At 44.1% G+C, this 21,163-nt stretch overlaps 1 protein-coding gene across 3 annotated transcripts in view; it reads left to right on the top strand.

The window, feature by feature from the left end:
- pcdh11 (protocadherin 11) overlaps positions 1–21,163 on the top strand; it is a 130,031-nt gene that overhangs the window by 42,637 nt on the left and 66,231 nt on the right. For all 3 annotated transcript variants that reach the window (XR_006025858.1, XM_042074855.1, XM_042074854.1), the window contains exon 4: positions 13,675–13,734. Coding sequence is in view for 2 of the 3 variants with exons in the window: in XM_042074855.1 (XP_041930789.1) it covers positions 13,675–13,734 (60 nt within the window). In the remaining variant the exon portion in view is untranslated. The remainder of the gene's footprint in view (positions 1–13,674; positions 13,735–21,163) is intronic.

The raw sequence follows: 21,163 nt of genomic DNA, 5'->3' as shown, positions 1-21,163 counted from the left end.
TAACATTAGCAAGGTGTTGCTAGTCGACTTTATGGGAGTTAGTCATGGGGGAGTGTAAAAACAACACAGAACACATACAGTGACACCCACCCCCACCACCACCACCATTCCGACTTGTTCAAAACACCAGCGACATGCTTGGAAAGTTCAAGTACAGAAGATAACTTGTGGCAATCTCATGAGAGACTGCGACTGTGTGGTGTGGATGGTAATGCAGTCTCTTTCATGTCAACAGAGAGTATCTTAAAAAAAAATCAAATGAGACTATCTGTCAGTAGGGCTCTGGGGAACTGCATCCAGATTCATGTCCATAAAAGCTGGGTGTGGGGATGCACACCATGAGTAAAACAAGGCTTCTGTTTTTTACTTCGCTACTTTGTGTCACCTTTTGCCTTAACACTCGAGGCAAAACAACAACCAAGTTCCCTTTTTTGCCCAGAGAGAGAAAGGGGGGGGGGGGGGGGGGTGTAAAACTAGATGTTTTGTGTCTGTGCTCTGGCTGGCAAAAAAAAGAAACTGACTTTGAACCTGCTTTTGCCTTACACACATGCACAAGCTCACACATCACAACAAAGCTTGGGCGTCTGTGTGTTCACGCTCACCACAGCCTTCTGTGTGCAGGCATGTAGCACCCAGGCCCTGTTCTCAGTCCGTTTAGATCACCCTGCAGACGTTCTTAGAACCCAACGCAGTTCTAGATGTGTCGTATGTGTATTATGCAAGACCATATGGTCCATATATGATACAAAATCCACCATTGTCTGTAGCTTACTCAACAGCCCTACACCCTTACATCACTTGCAGACTGCTGGTTTACAGTTAGCTCACTGTATGTAACACTAGCTTGGGCAGCCAAGGTAAAACATCACACCAGTAGGCCGTCAAGTCTGTTAATACAAAGCACAGGTGAGACTTTACTTCAAGCCAGTATCTGCAATGCATTATAAACATCATATCGTATCGTAATGCATTATAGTATAATGCATAATGCATTGTGTATACCGGTTTTAAGTAAAATGTCTTACATGGGGCAATGAAACTGCATTTACAGACCATTTAGCTCATTGCATATTATCTTGAATGATCAAACCGCGCCATTCCATATGGTACTTCAAGACTGACAGTTCCTATGGGCCAGTTTGAGCACGTTTTGTGTTCACGGGAGCCGTCTGAGTTGAAATCCTCTTTGAGGAATGAGCTCAAGTACCACAAGTACCAGTGCGCCAGAGCAGCGCTCATAATAATATGCAATTATTTACAATTAGAACGCTGACAGGTGTGCGAGCATCCCAGAAAAGATGTAATGAGGACAAGTAAAACAATGCTTAAGGAGGAATATATTTACATCTGCTTGAATATTTACTCTGCGCTGCTTATATCCCCATGGCAGGGTGTCATCCTAGAGCAAATGAATCTCTCATAGGAAAACAAAGTCAGGTGATCTTAGCACACTTCCCCCTGAACATCAAAACCCTCTCATGCATGTATCGCCAGCATCATTTCCATGCTACAAAATAGCTGCATATTGTTTAAAATGTGTCATAATTTATGAAACATCAGACAGTCCTTACTGGGAATGAGAATAGTGTTAAGGCAGACAGTGTTGCCGGTGTGCTCGAACACATTTGTTTGAGTTTGCAATTTGCACACTACACAGTGAACGCCAAGGGATTTAGTTGAGTTGGGAAAAGTTGAGCTGAACATTTGAATACGGATATAATTTATATTTATCATTTACTCTTTTGCATTTACTCACAAAGAACTGCAAGTTCATAGAAATGAGATAGAGTTGGTGCATTCCATTCAATCAAGTGAGCTTCATTACCATAAATGATTAAGAGGAGTTTCTGTACACTAAGTTTCCTTAGATTGCAGATTCAATACAGAAAGGGAGTACTGGAGAGGTTGGGGGAAAAGTGCTGAAATTGCTACTCTGTATGTTGTTCAAAAGACTCTAAACATCTAGTGGACTTCCTTAAATGAGCATTTACATACGGTAATGGCACTTTAAGTTGATTTTGTTTCAAGCGCACTGACGGAAGACATGCATTGTTGAGTCAGACAGATCCCTCGCTTAGCTCACGTCACGCCATCTCACAGTAGCAGCTCGCTGAGCTCTCTGTGTTCCCAGTAAGACGACAACTGCTTGACAGATTGTTTCAAAGAGTGTTTCAAAGAGCATTCTGATACCTGAGGGGAAGCATGGCAGGACTGAGGGAAATCACAGGAATAACATACTTATGCAAAAAAATCATGCTGAGTATTTTAAACTTCCTTCAAACAGGTAACAATTGTAATTATATACAGTATAAGGCTAGTATGTCTTTATGCGATTCTTCATGTTGAATATATATAGAGAAACATGTAGAATAAACTGCCGCTGGAACAGCAACATTGTTATCGGCAAATATGTAGGCCAGAATGATATTGCTTTAATTGCATTGCCTGTTGCTTATCTAAAACAGCTGGCGAATAATATGCATGCGCTCTCGATATGACGTAGATTTTATTAAGATGACTCATCCTTTGCAATAACCTGCTTTAACAGTAGGCTATGCAACTGAAAGTAATATCACACTGGCTGCAATATTCATTTCATCATGAAATATCAAAGGCATTGAGCTGCTTTCCCGTTCTAGCAGTATTTTTTTGTCCTCTGGTTTTCTGATGAAGTTATCCAAACAAACAACCCTCATCTGCACCTCTGGTCACTTTGCAAAGCTGTGGACGTACAGTAATGCTTAGACATAACATCTCACAAATCACGTGGGCCATGACAAATATGACAACTTTAGCTTTTCACGCCTACACCAAAGGTAATTTAACCTTTATCTGTACCACATTTGAAATTTTTTGACATAATGTCTTTACAAGGTTTGCGTTATGCCAGAGCTAAATTAAGCCAGGTTATTCATGGAGTCTCGTTCTCTCATAACAAATGACTGCAGTCAGTATATTACACAGTGCCATTTCGCACTAATGTTGAGCAGGGCTGCGTTATAGGAAAAAAACCCTCATTAGCAGTAGAAACTGGAGAGTCCCAGCGTGAGGCCTGCTCTGGCTAAAAAAGACACAGGGGGCTTTTGACCACGATCACCCCTCTGACAAGCTGAGAATGTGAATGTGTTGCTGCCTTGTCAGTCCAGGAGGCAACATTGCCTTGACACATGTGAAGATAGCCACCACATCCTTTAACCCATTTGCTGTTGGCATTGTCAACAACCCTGACATTCTCATTAGGCTAATCTAGCGAGCATGTCAAACCGACCCCCATTAAACCTGGACTTGCCACGGAAGCAAAGGGTAGGGTGGGGGTAGGGGGTGGGGTCAACCAATCTCATTCCAACACATTGCCAATAACAGGTTTTGACATGCACCTACATCAACACTGCACACAAAACAAAATTGTCATAACCTGTGGTGTTACTGTGAGGTTACTGTAGGTATGTAAGATGCATGCAATTAAGGTATGACCATTAAGACTGGCTATCTTCTTTTAACATACTAAGTTAATGACTACAACTGCAAAATGTGGCGTTGAATTTGTCATTCATATTTAAACTTTTAAGCATTTTCTGTAGGGAGATATACTCCCATACTGTATATTCTCTCTTGAAACCTGGAGAACTGATGGAATGCATTGGGTTTAACGCATAATTGGCATTATACATTCTGTTTTAAATCCATATGAGGAATCAGAGCTGACACATCCTCATTAACACGCGGACACATGTCTCTGCACAGAAGCTAAACCTCTAGAGCTAGACCACTCTGATAATTACGCCAGTGAGTATGAGGAAGTAGGAGAGTAAGAGGAGGAGGTGGTGGAGGAGGTGGTGGAGGAGGTGGTGGAGGAGGTGGGAGAGGAGGTGGTGGAGGAGGTGGGAGAGGAGGAGGATTGGCGCATGGTTACAGGTGGCACTAATTAAGTTTAATCTGGCAGCACACTCCTCCATTTTTTTTTCTTTTCCCTCTTTCTTTCTTTTTTTCCTCCTTTTTGGTAGGCTCTCTCTTGCTCTCCCTTGCTCTCGCTCTTTCCTCCGAGCATCATGCCTCTAGGTGCGGGGGCTCCGAGGCAGCCTCCCATAATGAGCTCCTCAGCCACACATTGGATGCCCTGGAGTACAGTCCCTACAGAGCCATAATGAGCACTCCAGAGCACCACTCTACGCCTCTCAGCCAGGGGTGCCAAGCCTGCCTCCCCCCAGACAATGGCACACGGGTGGGCACGGCTTGTTCGCCCTCCTCCTCACGGGGAGGTCTCCCCAGGGGTGGAAGGGGAGGAAACGCTCGCCTGTAAGGTGGGAGGGATGGCCCATAGCCTGGGGTTGGCAGCAGCCGCCGTCAGCAAGCACGAGGGGCCGGGGAGGGGGAGGTGTGTGTGTGTGTGTGTGGGGAAGGGGGGGGGTTTCACCCTGCAACTCGCCAACAAACCATCTTCAGTATACACTGGTCTGGCGGGAGAGAGAGCGGGGAGGGTTTTAGGGGAGGAGGTGCGTGTCTGCGTGGATGTGTGTCAGTGTGTGTGGGCACACATATATTTCTGAAAAGAGGTGAGAGAAAGATAGAGAGAGAGAGAGAGAGAGAGAGAGAGAGAGAGAGAGAGAGAGGGGAAGCGAGAGAAGGAGAGAGGGATGAGAGGGATGGAAAGGGGGAGGGCTGTGGAGCAGTCTATCCTGCTGTGCTGCTGCATGGATTCTGCCCCTGTAAGCAGCCAGGAGGTATGCTCGGATCTGAGCGTCCACCAGACTGGACCTGGAAGCACCGCATCAGCACAGAGACAAAACTGTTTTCCTCTGAGAAAGCTTTTTTTTCACACTGTAGATAAGCAGTTGTAGAATGAGGCAATGTGCTCTGTGTTTTAGATACAGTTTGTGTTTGTTTGGGTGTGAGTCTATCTGTGTGTGCCTGTCTATCCGTCTGTCTGTGCTAGGATGTGTGTGTACGTGTGTGTGTGTCTATTCGTCAGTGTATCTCTCTCTCTCTCTCTCTCTCTCTGTGTGTGTGTGTGTGTGTGTGTATGTGTGTGTGTGTGTGTGTGTGTGTGTGTGTGTGTGTGTGTGTGTGTGTGTGTGTGTGTGTGTGTGTGTGTGTGTGTGCGCGCGCGTGCGTGGGTGTATGTGTGTGAATACATGTGTCTCTGCACGAATGAGTGCACTCCTTTGATTATCTTTGTTATTTAATGGATTTGCATAACAATCAGCGAGATTTTATTAGCTGGTGAAATGCAGATAACAATCAGTGCCATGTTGTTGTGAGGCTCTTAATTACAGTGTTGAATAATGTCAAGCAAATGAATCAAGCCAAGCACCTCTCACATCAGCTTTCATCAGCGTGGAGACTTACATAGGGAAGGCTCATTAGGCATGCACTGTGTGTGGATCTTTGTGTTGGAGCCAGGGTGGCTTTAGAATGCACTGCAGTGCAGCTTCATATTTCTCCAAAAAGCCAGATAGGTTGAGAAGACATCGGATAAAATTATTTAAACATTACTGGGGCAGGGGGGAAAGGAACAACAATTTTTATTACTCCATATTTGCAATGACTTTACCTCTTTCTCTCTCTCTCTCTCCTTCTTGGAAAAAAGAAACTCTCCCAGCTAGAAATGTCTTTCCTGAGACTACTCCATCTGGGAATAAGGATTACATTGTTATTATCTTTCGGGAGGATTAAGGATTTGTGTCTACCACTGAGTGGTGCAGCAGAACACAAGTAAATCACAACATGTTGTTATTACTGAGCTTCTATTGTTCCTTTAGCAGTAATCATCTTCACAGAGCCATTGACTGATGGCTGTATGTTGTTTTATTGTAACACTTTCAGGTCTTCTGATCATAGAAAAAAGGTCATACTTACACACTCTCACTCTTCTCCGAGAGGAATGAGGTCAAATATTAAATCTACCCCCCCCCCCCCCCCCCACACACACACACACACACACACACACACACACTTGGAATTTGATTGACATAAATTCCAGGAACATGGACATATCAATGAAACAGTAAGGTATAAATAAATAGGTCATTGTGTCACACTTTTATCTTGTCTTGATCAATACGTAAAAAAAAAGGAAAAACATTGCTGACATTTATTAAATTACTTTTCTGCTGCATAAACACCAGGGGATCCTTTAAAAGCTTAACCTTTGTCTTCTTAATCAGGTCAAGTCTGACATTTCTGCCAAAATTCATCACTTCTCAAATTCACAGCTTTAGCATGAAGCAGTATAATTGCCAGTTTCCTAACAAATGGAGGCTGAACTGAAACCCCCCAAGCCAGCCATGACCTTTGGTGCTTTGGCAACTTTCTGCCACTCATGTGCTGTTTTCCACAAAATTCCATGTTTGGTCTTTGCCTGTGACTCCCAAATCAGCAAGTTCATATTGCAGCCATGTGAGCAATAGCACCAGGTGACCACCGCCTCGGTTTTTTACACCAGCTCAACTCTGCTCATCGTCGGCCATACTTTGAAGGAGAGCGTAATTGGCAGAGTGGAACTGTAGGATTACAGGAGCATGAAAGAGAAATTGGCTCGATCGTCGAGCAGGAGATGACATTGTTTTCTCAAAACAGCTTAGTGTTGGACCCTTAAAGGTGTAGAAATCTACTGATGGTGACAGTGAAAGACCTCTATGTAATAGCCCAATCACGTCTTTTTTTTTACATTTTGTTCCATGGAAGAGACAATAACATGAAAATGTGTCTGGATTCTAAATATAAAATTCCAGCTCCATCACTGCATATTTTTGGTTGCTTGTCAGAGCACCAGCTGATATGTAATTTGGGGAACAGATGATGATTTGCATGTACAATAGCCAATTCCGACTTAAAATTAGCCTCTCTTTTGATCCCCTAATTGAAACTTTCATATATTCTTTGTTCCGCTCCAGCCTGCTATCTGCTGAACTGTCCAGCAAATTCTCCAGAGGCAGGGCTTTACTGGAGAACCAGAGGACAGGCTCAAAAAGTATAAATAACCGCCATTTACATTGAGCAGAGGCAGAGGAAATGTGATCAAAGCATTTCCTATCATGGTAAATTTGGCAAGGATTCACAGCCTGCCCCCCCCCCCTGCCTACATCCATAGTAGTTGTGTTTGTGTGTTTCCTTGTGTTTACATGCTTGTCATTTTTTATTTTTCTCACCAAACCTTGAGCACTCCCACAGACTGTGACATTCACAACTTCTCTGCCACAATATGCTGCTTATAAATCACTTAGGCGCTTCTGATGCAAAAACAATGGTGAAGTGAGTACAGAATCTCACTGAGCCACCGCTCATGCAAAGCTGTTAGAGAATAATACTTTTCCATCCAACATAATTTGGTATTAATGGATTGGATCAACTCACAATGATAAAAGAGACGGCACACTCTGAGTGGCACATTGTCCCAAGCTGAAATACGTGTCAGCAGGAGGGGAGTGTGTGAAACCATTGGGCCATTTTTTGCATTGACCCCCACAGACCTTAATCGATTAGTGCAGCCCAATTATAGTTCACATTCTCAATAGCGAGAAACAAAGAACAATTCAGTCTCGCTTTCCATTCAGTGATAATTGTATCCCTTTTAACGCACATTCTAGTGGGTGAGCTGTCGACTGTGTCAAAAAAGAGGGAGGAAAAAGTTCTGTAAAGCCGGTTCCTCTGTTCTTCTTCCACTGAGACCTTGGATCAGGAGGCTGTAGGGCTTTTGTCCTCGCATCGAGAGCGTGGAACACTTGGCCTTGTCCCTGGGTGCTGCCAGGATCAGAGCCCTCCGTCGCCATCATCTCCGAGCTGGCAGCAGAAAAGACTGAGCTCCAAGTGACAAATTGGCCGGCAACACAAGTGACAACATGCCAAGAGACACTCTCAATATATTTGCCGACTGGAACTGTAAAATATCACACTGAAAACTCCACTCCAAACTCTCGACTCTGGCCGAGAAGTATGCACTACCTTGGGTACACTGAAAACGCATTTATCCTGACAAGTGGGGCATCGGCCCTGGGAAGTAAGAGGTGGACACCCCACACTGATAAGCTGTAACAGAGCAATGGCGAGCAGAGAGCTCTCCTCTGTAACGCTGCCTGTGTGTCGTGGCTCCAGTGCTCTGAAAATGGAAAGACAACAGACTATTTGTGACAGATAATTGCTGTGAACGCAGCATGATGGCGCGTGATGTAAGACACACGCATACTTTATTTTTCCTTCTGTATTTTGTACAGCTTTACCTTTGTTGGGTACTTTTGTTGTCCATAATAAAATAGCTTGTAGAAAGCTTTAGCTGGCCTGGTGTGGAGGAAGCTAGGTCTGCTATCCCCACACCGGATCTGTTAAAGGACTATAATTACATTGTTTCCATTTGTGTTTGGGTGTGCTGGACACAGTTACTGGAGCAAGGTCAGGAGAGCTGGAGGAGAAAGCCCTCCTGGGAGGTAAACAGAGGACACATATATATGAGCCCATGCAATACATTAACTATATTTTGTCAGGCGAGTATAACAACGGGTTAGAAGCGCGAGCCTCGGTGCTCACAGCACAGGCACCCATGTTTTTTTTCTCCAAGCTTGCTCTGAGGTGCAATTTGATAGATTGGAAAATAATAGATGCAGGCAATTGACTAGTCATGGCATATTATTTAAAGATTAGTCAAAACACTCACGTTAGACTAAGTTTCACACTAACATTACTGGATATGAGCTCACCTCACACCTACAATAAACATGTGCTTCACTGAGCTTCACTGACACCCACAAGCCACTTGCCCTGCTGTTGAAGCTGAACTATCTGTAGTCACCGGGTCTGATTTTGCCTTCTCTTCGTCAGTACAGCAACTGCATGCCGTTAGAGTCCCTCTGAGTTACAGATATATTCATGTATAGATTTAGTTTGAAAAAAGATCCTTGAAGTTAACCGGCACCTCAGCTTTGTACACAACCCAAGGCACTTTTTCTATAGCATGCAACATTCCACTAGCATATCTGCTCTCAATTTGGCCGTGACTGACAAGACCTATTTAAGAATGTGGCAGGTGGGTGCTTTTGCTGCCTTGTAGGTTTTTTGCTATTAAAATGATATCCAGCTTGTCTTTGATGGGTTGCGCCTCAAACTACGCCTTATAATGATTTCAGGTAGACCATGCTCAAATTGGAAGCATTTGTTACTTGAAGCCATATCAAAATAATTGTTTTGATTTGTCTCAGCTTTATTTGGCACTGAAATTAATTGGAAATGATCCCAGGGAACAATGACTTTTTTATCTTATGAAGAAAAACGCTGGCTGAGATACGCTACAATCCTCTGGCTCACAATCACAATGTATTTTTATCTCTTTATCATTCCCATGCAAAGTCAGTTCAGGGTTTGTTTTTTTCTGTGGGAGGGTATGATAAATGTACAGTATGGTACTTTGATTGCACGGCCAAAGCACCAACTAAATAATAATTCATGGGCAGAAAGGCTCTTGCCTACGGCTCTGAAATTGCTAATGATCAGCTGTGGTGAGGCCGTCTGATAGCGGTGCCTAGGGACTCTGATGCAGATCCACTATTGTGCGTGCGGAAAGCTGAGCTTCGCATTGGAAACAAATGGAGGCTGCATGGAGCGGGGAAAAAATCAACAACAAATGAATAATCGGCAACTTCTCCAGCCATGTAGATAACAAGGGAGCTCAGACGACACACACACTGCACATAGCCCACAGATACCCGTCCGTACACAGACAGAGCATGCATAAGTATTGCTCGATCAAAGCACAACTACATGCAATGTTTCCAGGAAACCAAGGTGTGTGACTGTTTTGTGGGAAATCTGTCTAGAAATGTTTCCGTGAATGTTATGTTCTTTATCTCCCCTACCTAGAGCCCCCCCAACCCACCCCCCACCCCAACTGTCATCGTTCCTTGTCATATTATGCAGTGCCACTGGCAATAAGATCCACCAGGGTTTTTTTTCTCTTCTTCTTCAATGTGCTGAAAGATCAAAAACACGGGAGTCACATGATGAAAAGCATTTGATAATCCTTGAAATACAGACCCCCTTTAATCCCATAGAGAGGAATACTGATGTGTTGTTTTTTTTTTTTTAAAGAAAAAAAAAAACAACAACAATGTTGCAAACAGGAATAGAGAAGCCACAGCAAGTGATGGGAATGCAACTTACTTAACGTCAGGCCATCTTGAGTGGCAGCCAGGAAGTACGGAGAGGAAAGGGGGGAAAGCGAAGAGAAGAAAAAAGGGCACAAAGTCTCCTTGTATGTGGGGGAGACTGCCGCTGGGGCGGATCGCCTCCCAGTGCCAACGTGCCAAAAATGCCCGGCGCTTCTCTTCCAAGAAGGTGAATAGTGTCCTTGTTTGATGGCTGAGGGGGAAAGCAGCCCCAAGAGTGGCTAGTCCACCTGGTACAGAGTGGAGAAGACAAGTTAATGTGACAAACTCGGAGGATCTCCCCGAGACTCACATCACAGAGAAAATAGTGTTCATGTCTGCCAAGGCCTTGTGTGGCGCTTTCAGTTTCCATTTCATAGATGGGCTTGGATGGTACTTCGCCTCGAAAAAAAAAACTGGCAAGAACGTGTTATGGTCTTTGTAAAGGATTTCTTATCAAATAAGGAATATATGTTAGGATTTGGAGGGGATACATTTTATCTTTCAGTCACATTCTTTAGTTTTTGTAATGAAAGTGTGTATATTAAGTCCCTGCTAAATTGCATTTGTTATGATGAAATATTCATGGATTTCATTAAAGCATATCCGTAGCAGCAATAAATTAACTTCTGTGGACAGCTTTTTTAAAAGTGTTGAAGTGAATGAAATGACATTTCTAATACTGTAAATCTTTTTTAGAACACATACCAAATTCGTAATACCCTGAGGATTTGTGCACTTACGTGTGTGTGTGTGTGTGTGTGTGTGTGTGTGTGTGTGTGTGTGTGTGTGTGTGTCTGTCTGTGTGTGTGTCTGTGTGTGTTTGTCTGTGAGTAAGTGAATGCATATGAGCATGAATGTGTTTGTGTGTGTGTGAGTGTGTGTGTGTGTGTGTGCGTGCATGAGCGTGTACATGTGTGCTTGTGTACATGCATGAATGCATGTGTGCCTCACCCTAGAAGGACCTACTCTTATGCATTAAGGCTGCTGAGAGCCTGCAGTAACCACCATGTCTGGAATGCAATGCTCTCTGAAAAATGTATAGTTTCAGTAGCAGAGCAGACGCACTTACCCGACTCTGTACTGCCAGTTCCAACATCTTAATTGAGACTTCACCCTGAACCCCTTCTTTCCTTCTCTAAAAAGAGGGATTCACACTGTCTAGAAAATGAGCACACCAGGAGGAAAGATCCTCAGCATCTTGATGCACTTGTGGGAAACTGTCATTTCAAAGAGCAGCCCCTCTGTAACTATGACACATGGAGTGTTAGTCAGTTTGTAGACGATTATGGCACTTTGCAAAATGCTGTCTATATTACTTCTTTCACAAGAACTTTTTTTGAAGTCTTATTGAAGTCTTTATGTAAGGAAGCACCTTTTTTCAGTGGAGGGTCAAGCACAAATTGCACTTTAAGTATTTCTGTAAAAACTAGACGAAGATCTTTTAGCAAGAGATCCTGTCCTCTTCCAAAATGAGGCTATTGGCCAGGAAGAAATCTATTTTCTCACAGCAAGGCAGTCTATACCCTCTTAGAGACTCTCCAGCTAGGCAAGCAGTTTATGAGAAAGAGCCATTTTAAGAGAAGACTTGGGGGAAAAAAGAACAGTTTCAGAAGTCTTTGTCAGTGTGCCTCAACCTTTCTCATTCTCTTTGACTCGCTGAAGGAGGGGAACAAAGACTTGACTCCAGATGTGGTCTTTCACATGCGCTCTTCAGACATAAAATCACTAGGTGATCACATAACAGTGCAGGCCTGCCCAGGGCAGAAAAATTAGCATACAGTGCTCTATGCATCAGCATATCGTTTCACCCCCCTATCAGACAAAGGTCACTCCGTAAAACATACAGGTCAGCAGTCACGGATAACAGTGAAAGTGTGTACACATGAAAGTGGAATCAAAGTGGTCTGCTGTCACATTCAGTGTGCTGTGATTAGTGGACCACAACAAAGCCCACAGAGCTGAACCATAAGCTTTCCATCGGAATCAACAGCCAGCTCGGAAAAACTCATTGAGAAAGGATTGTCCGTATGGTGGCAATCAGTAAAACAAGCTGCTCTGTTAAGTCCGATAATTTAATAACTTCTCCCCTTCTAAAAACATTGAACTCATGCTATTAAAGGGGAGTTCAAAGACACCCTAAATTGCTAACATTTCTCAATGGAAGTGGTGCTATTGCCAAGACTAATAGCATGCAGAAAGCAAAGCGGATGTTTTCCTTTATCGAAATACAGGGCAGACCTGGAATCAGTGCAAGAGCCGCTGACACCGGCTCACTTAAATAAACACGTCCTGTTGGTTGCCCTTGCAACCAGGCAAATGTGTGGTTTATTAGACCCCAAGCTTGCCTACCTGTGTCAACCGCATTCAGCTTACAGCACGAACACTCCTCGGGACAAGCTCATTAAATCAGTCCGAGGGAAAAAAAAGACAAAAAACGAGGTGTCTGCAAAGACAGATACGACAGCTGAGAAGTGATAATTGGTCAGCCTCGGCTGCTATTAATGTGAAATGTATTATTATGTTTCTCCCCTTGGCTTGGCTGATCTGGGAACAGTTAGGACCAACCCCCTCAGTGTATAGTGTATAATGTATAGTGTAAGAGGGCCAGGGCTGTACCCACAGTCTGTTTATCTTTTATGAGCTGCTGTGTGTGTGTGTGTGTGTGTGTGTGTGTGTGTGTGTGTGTGTGTGTGTGTGTGTGTGTGTGTGTGTGTGTGTGGATGGGGCGAGTACTAGCTAGCTAGCGCCTGCCTCTGAGTTTATGTAGGCTCTTTTAAGTGGATATGAAATATAGATGTTGAAGTCTGGACAGTTCAATGTTTCATCTCTCTTGGTGATACCATAAGGAAGCCATTAATAGTGTCAGGGAGCATTAGGCATACCACAGGAAGATAATTGGATATGAGGGGGTGACTGGCGGCACCTGCTTGGAATCAATGTGTCCTCCCAGGAGGTCGACTGAAGTGAAGTTTGTGAGGCCCGTCACCCCCATCGCGAGCTCACCTCCCCAGTGCTGTTTTTCATATATGTCTCTGGTCACCTCAAGATGGTTCTTTTTTGTCCTGGGCTGCCATTGTCAGTGGGCCTAACATCCTGCATAATCGCAAACAGCAGGACCATCTGTTGTTGGCTTGTTGACTTACCTAAGCACAACCTTTTCAGTGGTGTTAGCCATGTATTTGCAGGCGATGTGCTGTATTTACAAAATGGTAATCACTCAGCTAAAAGCTGTTTTTGAGATTGCACATATGTTATGTTAAAACGCTGTGATTACCACTTGAATAATGCATTGGCACGGCCGAGACGTCTGTTCCACCGTCCTCAAGGGTCAGGGTTTAACGAGGACTCAAGATTTATGGCCTTGACCTTTTTTTGTGGCCGATTTGGACTTCTAAACTTTTCGACTTCTCAAGACGGCACAGGCTAAAAGGTTGTGCTGCAGATGCTTTAGTGGAAAATTCCTGCCAACACATTTTAAAAGACACACTGACATCAATGTTTACCATCAGTTCTAATAAAAGTCTTTTTGACTTCCTTGCAGAATCAAAGTTCAACTCCAGACAAGACATTCACTGCTGTGCCCCAGGCGTGCCCTCATAAAGTAAGTCGTTAGTATTTTTATATTTTCCCCACAAATATCTTTTATTGTGGCTTCTTTTTTCTCTTTATCATGTTTAAGTCCCACAAAATGTTCATGAGGAAACAAAGCCCTGGAGAATGTTTCTGCTACACATCTATTGTATGAGTGCGTTTCAAGTTATTTTCCAAGTCTCTGGCTAGTACCAGGGTTACCTGCCATTGCTGTTCATTTCTGTGTGCAAATGAGGAGCTGTGAGTGCGTGTGTGCGGATCACCTCTGGATGAAGTGTGAGGCCGTCTCAGTAAATGCCATTTCACAGCATGGTAGCTTCTGAACAATCCCCCCACTAATTTGCCTCTGCTGGCGCCCACTTGTGAATGTGATAATGTGCTATATAGAGAAACTTCACAGAATTTCCAGTCGACTAACCCAAAAGTGTCAAAATGCTTGTGTCCTTTTCTGGATGACTAACCAGGTCAAGAGTAAAAAACACAACAGAGTCTTATGGAGAAAAAGAAGCCCACTGGAGTGCCATGTCTGACAGCCTGTCAGCAAGTGGTCAACCAGACAGTATCTTAAGTGTAGTGCCTTCTTCTGCTTGGTCGACTGTCGAACTGGCCGAACTGTCTTGGACCTGCCAAGAGGAAGCCACAGCTCTGGCTCCGTCATGGCACATTATGTGAAATGACATGAGCCCTCATGGTAAAATAATAAAATAAGGCAATCAACTTTGTCCTGAGCCGGCTGACATGAAATGAGTCTCTAATTGCCGGCCTGTCCTTCACTCCGCGCCGGCAGACAGCGGATGCCACGTAGATCACCCCTAATGATAGATTCCGAGTTGTGCTGATGCGAACTGAGTCACCTGAACAGTCACCTAGTTGGCACACATTGTCCTTGAAATACGGGGAGCGCTGCAATTCCACCACCTCCCCAACAGTGGCATGTTGTTGTCAGCGACTCTATTGAGCAACCTATCTGGACTGACGTAGTGGAGGGATGCCACGTATTGGTGGCATTGTGTCAACGTTTCCCTACACCCAGCAGAACATAATCTCTTTCTTGTTGAGACCCATTAGCATCTGCGCTCGGTACAAATCAATATGCGAAAAGGGAGCAATGAAGCAGCGGAGTAATTGAGAGTGTCGCTCAGCGTCCAAAATGAAAGTATAATAGGTAAATGGGCGGACGTGATTTATATAATCAGGACGTCTTATGATGTGGCACTAAGAACATTCCTATTCCTTTTGTCTGTATTGTGCGCGTTCTGAATGAAAGGGGGCTAATGAACAGCGCGCTTATAAAAGATCTGTGATTATGTAAAGGCAGGAGAGGAAAAGACACAAAATGGGGCAGAATGAGCATAAAAAGAGAACAGAATGTGGGCATGTATATGAGCACAGCAAGAGAGAGGAAGGGAGAGAGAGAGAGAGGGATGGAGTGAGATGGAGAGAGAGAGAGCAAAGCAGAGGGAGGGGGAAGAACACTAAGTATACATAATTGCTGCTTGACACATTGGCCAAATTCTGCTGTGCCAGGATCAGAGTGAAGATGATTAACGGCTGTCCGAGTGGGTGGGTAACTTGGTCACCCAGGGCCACTGGTTTCCATAGCGATGCTACTCCAAAGGCCATACATTAAATTGTGAGCATCCCCGGGGCCCAAGCATTGTTAAGCTCCATAATAATACCTCACATTATGCGCATTGTCCTTCCTCTCTCCGGTTATTCATTCAATGCACCATTATTCACCGTCAGATGGCACGCTGGAAATGGAGAGGCTCCAAATCTCTGCCTCACCAGTCAAACTGGAAAGATGGCACACCTCAGCATTTAAGTGTGATAAAGTAGCCCCCCGCTTGAGACCGGTTATCACTTCGCCCGCATTAGAAAAGCCATCGTTTCATGTTTCTCCCCTAGTGATGACTACAGGGCAATCTCTTCTCTCTTTTTTTTTCTTCTTCTTCTTTTTTTGAATAGCCACGTTTTTGCTATGGAACAATGTAAATCTCACGACTGCTGTGAAAGCCATGCAAAGTAAACACATATAGCCCTAACACCGTGTTGGTACCACAGGGCTCACAAACAGATGGCAGATGGAGGAGGATTTTCAAGCCTCCCTCGGTGTGTGCGAGAGGCATGCTGAACCCTGGCACCGCCAGCCAAATGAGAATGTTGTGGCCGACGCCCCCCTTCCCTCGCATGCCTCTGGGGAGGGAGAGAGTGTTGCGGCTATTCCATGATGTCACATCCTGTTCTCACTTAAACACTCTCCCTTGTAAGATAAGGCAATGCATTACCATGCAGTTTTATTATAAGGGCACAAACATTTTCCCCCCTCCTATCTCCTTGTTTTTTTTTCATACTCCAGGAAACCCAGTGGTGAATAAGCACATCTTAATAATGATTCATACGGGATAATAAATGGAAATCCCTGCGGCGCACAAACAAGAGACTAGTCATGCAGCAATTAAGCTTCATTCCATGTGCGACTCAAGGCAGCAGGCTCTGGGGTGAGGGGTCTCCTCGTATACGCCATTTCAGCAGGAGTAGGCGTGATCCCGGCAGACAAGCAGCCAAATGCCCCGCGCTCACGACGCCCGCCCGTCCGACCGCCCGCCCAACACACCGCCCGGGGACGCATCGGTGGACAGCTTCAGACAACCACCACGTGTGCGAGGAGGAGGAGGAGGAGGAGGAGGAGGAGGGAGAGAGAGAGAACTGCACAAGGGGGGGGGGGTGGGGGGGCGGATTACACAATCCGCCAAAAGGTCAGGAGTGACCTCTGGGTCCAGTCCTAGGCTTTGGCTGTCAGCGCAGGGCACAGCATGTCCATGTCAAACAGTGCGAGGTACGCTGCGACACCACTCTGTTCACCAACAATGAACAAGCCCGGTGTACAGAGCACGTTCATTGGCTCATTGCGCTAGCCTGTCCCCCACACAGGTTCCACAGACTCATCTGCCAGCTTCACTTTTGCACACTTACATCACATCCAGCAACAAACTGTGCTTTCCAAAGGGCAGATCTAAAGATGCAATGTGTAGATAATGACACTGGCACTACCCAAAATGGGCTATTGTGCACAGAAAAACATCACATAGCACTAGCAACGTAATACCTCAAATAACGCCTCTAATGGCCCAGAAGCAGACTGCTTTATGGTTGCCCATTTTTCCACTAATGGCGTTCGTTAATATGGTAACTTGTGCTGTGTCTTTGTTTCAAGGATGTCTCCTTTTGATATGCCCTTCCCCCATTAATTATAAATTGTATATTAATGCACAGTCAGAGCCTTTTCTCTAATTGGCAGATAGAGGCTGTTTTTTTTTTTTGGTACACATATTAAACGCTCAACCCAGGCGTAGTGCACTGTGTTTATAGACTGGCCCCCTCACAAGGTCTCTCGGTTGAGCTGACCCAGCTAATGAAAAGATGAAAAGAAGTCTAACCCCTGGAATTACAGCTGTAAACCTGCTTGGATTGGGTGATTTATTGCATTAGAGTGAGATTAATTTGTCTCATTTTTCATACATATTTCAGTTAGAATCCGTGTGTGACTTCACCGGCGGCAAGTAAAGCGCCACCAATTTTTAAAAAAAAATGTTATCCCCTTATTCAGTGGCAAACTGCCCGGCTTTTCCCTCTCTAGTCGTGGCACAGATCCTCCTATCCTTGGTTAAACCAATCAGGGACTTAAGCGTCTCACATCCAATCAATTAAGGCCCAAATCAGCACTGGCCTCTTTGATATGGAATCATTTGTCAAATGGTCACAGATGGCTGGGTACGGGTACCTCAGTGTCAGAGGTGGTTGACTCCATTCCACCTGGAAATCTATTTGTTTGGATGCGCTTTCCCAGTGCCCACCCCCCCTCCTCCCCCCATTAACAGGGTGTCATTGTGCACACTGGATTTCCCCCAGCTCGGCCTCCCAAAGCTTCCCCATGCATTACCTCCTCCACTGAGCAACTTAACCTCTTAATTTTTTGAGAGCCGGTTCCCGGGAAAGCTTGATATCCCTCTAGCCTACCGGCCATCAGGATGGAGATTATTTTGTGCCAGGCCCCCTTTTTGTGCTGATTGCATTTATTGCCATGCGATACTGCTGCACATCTTTGCTGCAGCTTTAAAAGCATCGCTGATAATTTCATTACGGACCCATCCCTTCCTAATTTGTATGCATTCATGAGTATTTCAGGAAATCTCACACATGCAGACAACACATCATTTTTTTCCATTCCAAAGGTTCACCAAAGGTGTCTCGCAAAAAGGAAAGTTCTCTACGACATTACACATCTCAAAAGTGCAAAGTGCAGGTTGTTAGGCGCAGAGCAGGAATGGACTGTTCAAGTGTGAAGAAAATTCCCTGCAAGTCGTGGCTTTGTGCAAGAACTTGGTTCCCTTTCAAATTCCCTCTAAATTCATAGATTCTTTCTGACCACAAGAAAAATTTGATATTTCTTTTAATTATGACATTCATGAGCATAATGCTATTCAGCCGTTTCTTTTCAGCATGCAGTTACACTCTGACTGTGGTTCCATCCACTCATTATGAATCAATGCAATGCAGTGAGTTGATATCAGTGGCAGCTTCCCCTGCTTTGTACCCAGGCGGGTTCTCTGTAGTCCTTGATGTACTTTCTTCTGACAACCACCCCACAGATGAGTTACTACTCGCAGAACAGAACAAAGATCAACTAAATGAAAAGAGTAGCATGCAGTGGAAAACAAACTATGGGTTTTAAATTCAATCGCAAATGTGATTGAAATGGAGTAATAGACAGTGTTCCTTCAAAGCCTAACACCTGTTTCATCTTCTTTCTTGTATAAAAAACAATGATAATGAATGAAAAAATAATAATGATGATGTTTAGTGTTCTTAGTACATGCCACCATTTGTCCTTAGTAAACAGAAGATGGTGACTGATTCTTGCAGTTCCATCATAACCTCATTACTTTCATCTTGCATAACAACGTCTTATTTTATTCCTTTTTTGTGTTCAGTGCTCTTTTGCCTTCTGGTACATTGTAATTAATCAGCATTGTCTCATGCAAATTTTAAAGCCTTTCCTCTAGACTGTGTGCTCCACTTCTAAAAATTGGAAACACACACACACGCAGACACACACACACATGCACCACCTCCCTACACACACAGACACACAAACACACACACACACACACCCACAAGCACCATCCCCACACATGTACATGCACCCACACACGCACATTCACCCACACGCGCATGCACCCACCCGCCCCATACACACACACACACACACACACACACACACACACACAACCCGTACGACCTCCTTTAAGCTTGAATTGTGCTTATTGGTGGCTGTGAGGTGTTCCTCTGTATTGCTGTGTAACGCTGATCTGTCCGTGAGGACTCCCGGCTTGTTTAATTTGGACTAAGATGCTAATGACCGTGTGTGTGCTTGCGCGTATGCGTGTTTTTGTGTGTGTGTGTGTGTGTGTGTGTGTGTGTGTGTGTGTGTGTGTGTGTGTGTGCGTGTGTACACTGCTGATGGCCTTAAACACGGCTCTCCTCTATCTCCTCCTCCTCCTCCTCCTCCTCCTCCTCCTCCTCCTCCACTTGTGTGCAGGGCCACTCTGGAGCTCCCATAAGCTTAAAAGCAAATTAATGCCTCTCACCTTCATGCAACCTTTCTCCCTTCCCTCTTTATGCTATTATTCATGGCACTTTCTGTGCCAGCTCCTGCAATCATTTGTGTACTATTCTTAAATATGTCCCCCAGTACTCAGGAAAAAATCATGAACATCGTGGATAGAATGGCGAGCCTTTATTGTTCATTGTTTCTTTTTTTTACTTTGGTTTTTAAATCTTGATGCTCGGGAGTACAATGGACCATGAGTGGGCTTTATTGTGGGATACTGGCATTCCTAAAATCATTGTCTGACCCATCAATTAGAAATTTCCTGCAGAAAGGGCAGAGGAAATTGCATTAGAGTAATTACCATTAAGATCAGCGTGGGCTTTCTGTAGAGAAAAAAAGAAAAGCAGAAAGAAAGGAGAGATGAAAGCAGATGAGGAAGTGTGTTTGTCTCATCCAGCTTCCTTTCAATATTTTATTTTGCTTGAAATAGCATAAGTTATTTCAAAAAGACTAAAAGTCTAAAAAATGTAAAAGCTTGAATCATTTGAGCACCAGATAGTATCATTTCACTGAAACTGTGGATACGTTAAACAATAATAGTGACACGTTATATCTCTTCATGCTTTTTTGGACATTTTTAAATTTATTTCCAAAGCAAATGGATTAAAAAGGAAACAAAGAAGACCAGTGAGCAGTGAACAGAATAAGGGCCTCAGACAGCTACTGTATCAAAGATCCTTGATTACTAGCTCCGCTTAACCCTCTCTGACTGTATGGCCTCAGCCTTCAGCCAAGTTCTTAAGCATAGTAACAGTGCACCATGACAACATATGCTGATAAGAACACCGGTGGCCAGAACACAGTGTGAGGCTTGGATTGTGAACATCCTGTAAATGCTCTCTCTATATAATTTGGTAACAAAGCCGCCGACTTTAGTACATAAATAATAAAAAAAAAAACCCTTTGGTTCATTTGTATTTTTTATGCATTTGGGTCTACATGTTGTTTCCTGTTTTGTGTTTTTAGAGGCATTAATGGACCATTAGCATAAATTGAAATTAAACATGCCTGGGCTGAAATGGACCCCTCTAGTGGAGCATCCCTGATGCTTGTAAATAGAGTCTCACTATTCACAGGAAGCCATTTCTTACTCTTACCTGCGTTGAGCTGCCTTGGTGTCATCACACAGCTGAGGTAGTTCAGCATCTCTTTCAAGAAGAAGCCTGCACTTTGTTGCTGTTATTTCCAGCTTCTGCAAACATAAAAGGGCACTCTTACTGTAAAAGCAGAGACCAACAAAATAAGTGTTCTGGCAGCGAAGTATAGACTCACGTGCATTTTATCAGATGCAGATTGAAATAAACAGTGTATTTAGCAAAGTGAATACACCTTGAAAGGAGAGGTAAATGCCATTTCTCTGAAGTGGTATGATTGCAGACGTCACTGTAATATCATATTCCCATAGTATAAGGGTGGATATAAGACAGAGTGGAAATGGCTCCAGATTTATTCCACACACTAGTGTGCTGTTTTTCATTCCTTGTTGCCCTTCTTATACAATCAAAGCCATTTCCTTATTTTTTACTGTTTATTGCTTTACTTTTACTGCCATTTTCATTCGGAGATATAAACACATGACCTTGTCTCCATGCCTTTTGTTTTTTATGAGTTGCTCTGATGTCTGGAGCCGCTCCGCAAGTGGATGGGCTTGCATCAGTGCCGCGCGTAAATAGATGGCGAATTTGTCCGAGAGAGCTGGTCCTCATTTGTAATATTAAAAGGTCTCTTGATGGGTATCCTTTGCTTGCCAACATCAGTTGTGACT

This window comes from Alosa sapidissima, chromosome 20 (genome assembly GCF_018492685.1).
Source record: "Alosa sapidissima isolate fAloSap1 chromosome 20, fAloSap1.pri, whole genome shotgun sequence".
In the NCBI taxonomy this organism is placed as follows: Eukaryota; Metazoa; Chordata; class Actinopteri; order Clupeiformes; family Clupeidae; genus Alosa; species Alosa sapidissima.
Note: the sequence above shows the minus strand (reverse complement) of the source record. Positions and strands in the feature narration are given on the sequence as shown.